Source organism: Denticeps clupeoides, chromosome 3, assembly GCF_900700375.1.
Source record: "Denticeps clupeoides chromosome 3, fDenClu1.1, whole genome shotgun sequence".
NCBI classification, from domain to species: domain Eukaryota; kingdom Metazoa; phylum Chordata; class Actinopteri; order Clupeiformes; family Denticipitidae; genus Denticeps; species Denticeps clupeoides.
Genome location: NC_041709.1, coordinates 13,192,075 through 13,196,827, shown reverse-complemented (window position 1 = coordinate 13,196,827; position 4,753 = coordinate 13,192,075). Strand labels below are relative to the sequence as shown.

Sequence of the window (4,753 nt, the reverse complement as noted above, 5' to 3'; positions counted from 1 at the left end):
GAGAAATACTAAGAAGTACATAGTAAGACGTTTTCTGTTGCTGCGCTGCTCTGACGTCACAAACACCTGACGTCAAGCAAGTCCGCTGCCATCAGGTGTGAACAACTCATTTCAACCAGCAGCTCCGTCGTAAAAAAAACATTATTATAAACTTTCCTGTTTATTACTGACAGCCTGACGTCGCACACCCAGCTGCGGCCTCGCCGCGCCCGTTTCCGAGCCCTGCCAGTCTCGCAGGAGGCCACGCCCCCACGCACATCGCGGCGATATGATTGGCTTTCGGACAGGATGTCGCGAAAGGGCTCAAGGCGACCGTGTGACTCGAGAACGAGGAGATATTCAGCGGCGACGAGCGCTGGCGTCGGTACTGTCGCACGGGCCACTTTTTTTTGTTTTTAAAGCGCGTACAAAACTCGGCGAGTTTGCACGGCCGCTTGGCAGAATGGTCGGGGTGAAGGTCATCGGCAACGACTCGGAATTTCAGCCGGAACTGACGGGCGCCGGCTCGAGGCTCGCGGTAGTCAAGTTCACAATGGCCGGGTAAGGCTGAAATCCAGCTGCGCTCCAGGCCCGCTGTCCAGTCCCCACGGCCGGCGGCCCACCTCTTAGCCGCCCGAACGCTGTGGTCAACGCGGCCATGTAACCCCATCAGAGTCAGCTAATATGTGGCTAGCATACGCTAGCTAGCCAAGAGCGTGATAGCTAACAAGTACTATGACGCGGCAAAATGATAGAAGCTAGGTGGCTAACAAGTTAGCTTATAGCCTTTCTGACTTGTATTTAGCATAACAACGAGGTAAATGGCGTTTTGATGGGGTTTGTCAGTACGTTCTGTAGTAAAACATTATGTTCGGCGCCCGGGGTGTGTCTTGACTGTGATTTGGGTCCCGCTGCAGGTGCCGACCCTGCGTCAGAATAGCCCCAGCCTTCAACATGCTGAGTAACAAATACCCGCAGGTCGTGTTCCTTGAAGTAGACGTCCACGTCTGTCAAGTAAGAACGGAGAGCAGAACCGGCGCGCCAGAGCCACGCCACGCTGCTGTCGGTGACCTGAACTGTCGTGGGTTTACATTTTTTTTTTTTTCCACAGGCGACTGCAGCTGCCAACAACATCTCGGCGACGCCGACGTTTCTGTTCTTCCGAAACAAAGTGCGAGTGGACCAGTACCAGGGGGCGGACGCCGCGGGGCTTGAAGATAAAATCAAGCAGCATGTGGAGAACGACCCGGGAAGCAACGAGGACTCGGACATTCCTAAAGGATACGTGAGTGGAATGAGCCACGTTTTGTTGGGGGGGGCTGACACCGCCAGTTCATGGGGTGACGGAGAGGTTCGTGTCTGTCTTACAGATGGACCTCATGCCGTTTGTAAACAAGGCCGGGTGCGAGTGCCTGAACGAGAGCGACGACAGCGGCTTCGACAACTGCTTAATCAAGGACTCGTCCTATTTGGAGTCGGACTGTGACGAACAGGTTGGACAAGCGTCTTATTGCAGGGAAAACTAGTCCTGAGTTTGATGTTACGCAACATTTTGCAAAGTTTGTTTTTGTTTTGCCCAACTAAATTAATTGATTGAGTTTAAGTGTTGCCACATTGAGTTTTGACAATAACCTACTTTATATCTGGTTTAATTAGGCAATGGAGCTAATGCTTAAGGCTATAGCCAGGCTTCTACTCGTTTAGAAGCGGCTATTGGCTTTATGGTTCTTAGGGCACAATATTATATAAACAGACCCAAGAATTGTCTTCTCAGTAATGGGTGACTGGGAAAAATGTCTTTTGATTGAAGATTTGTTCATTCTCCCAGAGTTAGCATCACAGGCCCTGGACTGATGTCACTGGCATTGCCGGCTTGAATTGGCCAGTGGCTTGTCATCTTTTTCATGGGCATTTACAGTTCATCCACCGGCCTGTTCTTTTCCGTGGTTCTAATCAGGTCTAGGGCTGCACGATTTGGGGAAAAAAATGGAGTTTATAATGGCCAAATATATTCAAAACAATTGTCCAGCCTTACCTATGAAATGTAATTCCCCGGGATCTGGTTTGGAGTGTACAGTGGTTTGTACAGCCCCAAGCAGCACAAGAGTGAGGCATTTTTATGCACTTCTCTCCTTAGACATGTATATGCTTCACGCCACAGCAGAGCCTATCGCAATATGGCGGCGACGCTGATGTACGATGCAGCGCGTCATGCGCCGTCTAACCATATGTCTCTGAATCGAAAGTCATGTGACCAAACACGTCACATCCGACTGAGATGTGAGATGTGAGACTTCAGTCAGCTCGCAAACTTTGAGAGAATGAGAGAATGGATCGGCAACATATCCAATCCATGTACTAATCATTTAAATCACAGCTTTTTGCATTCATGTAATCGCACAGACTGAAATCGTGATTACGATTGCGATTAGATTAATCGTGCAGCACTAATCAGGTCCTACTCCGTGTATTCGTTACTACAGTGTGCTTTGTGTTACTGAACAGTCTGAAGTCTATATTCTGAGACTGGACCATAGGCCGCTGTTTTTGTCACATTGGGTTTTATGTTACATCAGCCGAGATCAAATCCTCATGTTACTTTACTTTTCCAGCATTTTCACGTTTACCTCTCTTTCCAGCTACTCATCACGATGGCCTTTACTCAACCTGTGAAGCTGTTTTCCATGAAGTTACAGTGCTCAGATTTTGGTGAGAATTAATTTTGTAGTTCACTTTTTCATTACTGAAATACTAATGATGGTGGCTTTAACTTCATTGAACCTGGATCTTTTTTGTGAAAATTAAGTGATTGTCATTGTGAAACACTGCAGTGCAGCACATGGTGCACACAATGAAACGTGTCCTCTGCTTTTAACCATCACCCTTATTGAGCAGTGGGCAGTCATAACAGGTGCCTCAGTGTCACCTGGGCAGTTCAGGATTCACACAGGCAACCTTCGGATTACAGGCTACCACTGGCCCGTATTCAGTATTAAGATTAACTCAATCCAGAGATTGAACTGTACAGTGTGGTTCACAAGTTTTCTTTTTTGTTTTGTTTTGTTTTCTCCAACCTTATTCCATTCACAAAATGTGATCATCCAAATAAATACCACCAATCTGTGACAAAAATGTTTGCTAGGTATACCTTGAATGTAATAATCCAGTTGAATTTATTGCACTTCATGTTTTCTTGCATAACTCAGTATCAGGGTATTTTTTTGCCTTCAAGCTAATGCTCCAAAGTGTGTGAAGATTTTCATCAACCTGCCTCATTCAATGGACTTTGCTGATGCAGAGAGCAGTGAGGCCACACAGACACTGGATCTTTCAGAGGAGGACTACAAAGACGACTGCCTGATCCCTCTCAGATATGTGAAGTTCCAGAACGTGAACAGTGTCACAGTACGTAATGATTAAATTATCATTGGTATTTGCAGCATAGGTGCATGAAAACCAGCAGCTAGATTTGTTGACTAAAATTTACTACTGACATTTATGAAAAGTTTTATACTAACTTTGTAACTTTCATGTTCCCCTAATTTTACATATGGCTTGGTATTATGTTTGTATTTACTAAACAGGATTAAAAGAAACATATTTTATTTGTGTGGTATTCAGGAGAGGCTTACGTGTTTATGAAAGTGAAGATGCCAACACACTTGTATGATACAGAGAGGCAACACGAGGTTGTGCTTCCAGCCTAAATTTAAAAATTGAAATTAATTTAGTTTTGACCATTAGTAAAGTTTGCCATCTAGTGGTGGAGGTTCATTTGTACAATGAGCAATCAGTGCACAGAAACTGCTAGTAAAAATATCTTTGATAAAGAATATGACAATATAAATTATTTATTAATTTGACACCTTTTTGTTTTGTTTTCAGCTGTTTATTAAGTCAAATCATGGAGATGAGGAAACAACAAAAGTTAACTACCTTACTTTCATTGGAACTCCTGTACAAGCAACAAACATGAACGACTTCAAACGGGTATACATTTTTTGGTTTATGTTCATATGTTTTTTGGGCAGAGTGAAATGTGAAATTTATAGCAATATTGACATTGGTGCAAGATCAATACAGTGAATTGTCACAGCTGCACAAAGACAGGGTAGCATGCAATGTGAATCATGCAAAAATCATGTTAAATATAGTGTATCAGTATATATAGTGAATTGTGTAAAATATACTGGAAAACACATGGCTAGGCCAGTGTTTTATTTAACTGCACAATCGCATAGTTTTTGTATTGTTCATATTTTAGTTTGATGTGAAATGCTTTGCCAGCTGTTCATGTGGATTGTTTTTGCATGAAATGTAGGTTGTAGGGAAGAAAGGAGAGAGTCACTGACGTCCCAGAGAAGACTGGACATATTGCTGCAATCTCTCTAAGGACGTTTGTCTGCCAAAGCTGCTGAGTCTCCCTCTTGAGCTCCCCTCCAACTGTCCAAGAGCGACATCACTGCTGCGGCCAAAGCGGCTCAGTTCAGATGTTTTTATTTTACTCCAAACCAACCTGTAAATAAAGAGAATCCTTTTTCAAAGGCAGTGGAGTACTTTCTTTTATTTTCATGGTATTGCTGAAGGAAGAATAAAGTTGACCTCTCAGGGTTTGATGAATTTTCTCTGTTTTAAATGAATGTTAAACCTCACACACAAATACAGCAATTATTTTTTTATCAGCCGGTATTTTGTGAAGTTTTTTTGTTCTAATGAAAGCTGCTGTATTTTTGTAACTGCAGAAACCATATATATATATATATATATCTCTCGT

The 4,753-nt window shown here is 43.4% G+C and overlaps 1 protein-coding gene across 1 annotated transcript; it reads left to right on the top strand.

The window, feature by feature from the left end:
* Nucleotides 1-303: 303 nt before the first annotated feature.
* Nucleotides 304-4,527, top strand: txnl1 (thioredoxin-like 1). The gene is made up of 8 exons (XM_028973525.1): nt 304-540; nt 897-993; nt 1,091-1,264; nt 1,350-1,472; nt 2,619-2,688; nt 3,212-3,384; nt 3,865-3,969; nt 4,301-4,527. Exons 1-8 carry the CDS (start codon nt 443-445, stop codon nt 4,328-4,330), a joined length of 870 nt encoding a protein of 289 aa, XP_028829358.1. The 5' UTR covers nt 304-442; the 3' UTR covers nt 4,331-4,527.
* Nucleotides 4,528-4,753: the final 226 nt, after the last annotated feature.

Bases quoted from the DNA above. Each gene is read 5' to 3' on its own strand.
- txnl1 (XM_028973525.1), top strand. From the start codon at position 443: ATGGTCGGGGTGAAGGTCATCGGCAACGACTCGGAATTTCAGCCGGAA. The intron at 1,473-2,618 runs GTTGGACAAGCG...CTCTCTTTCCAG, and splicing joins AGTCGGACTGTGACGAACAG to CTACTCATCACGATGGCCTT. The intron at 2,689-3,211 runs GTGAGAATTAAT...TTTGCCTTCAAG, and splicing joins GTTACAGTGCTCAGATTTTG to CTAATGCTCCAAAGTGTGTG.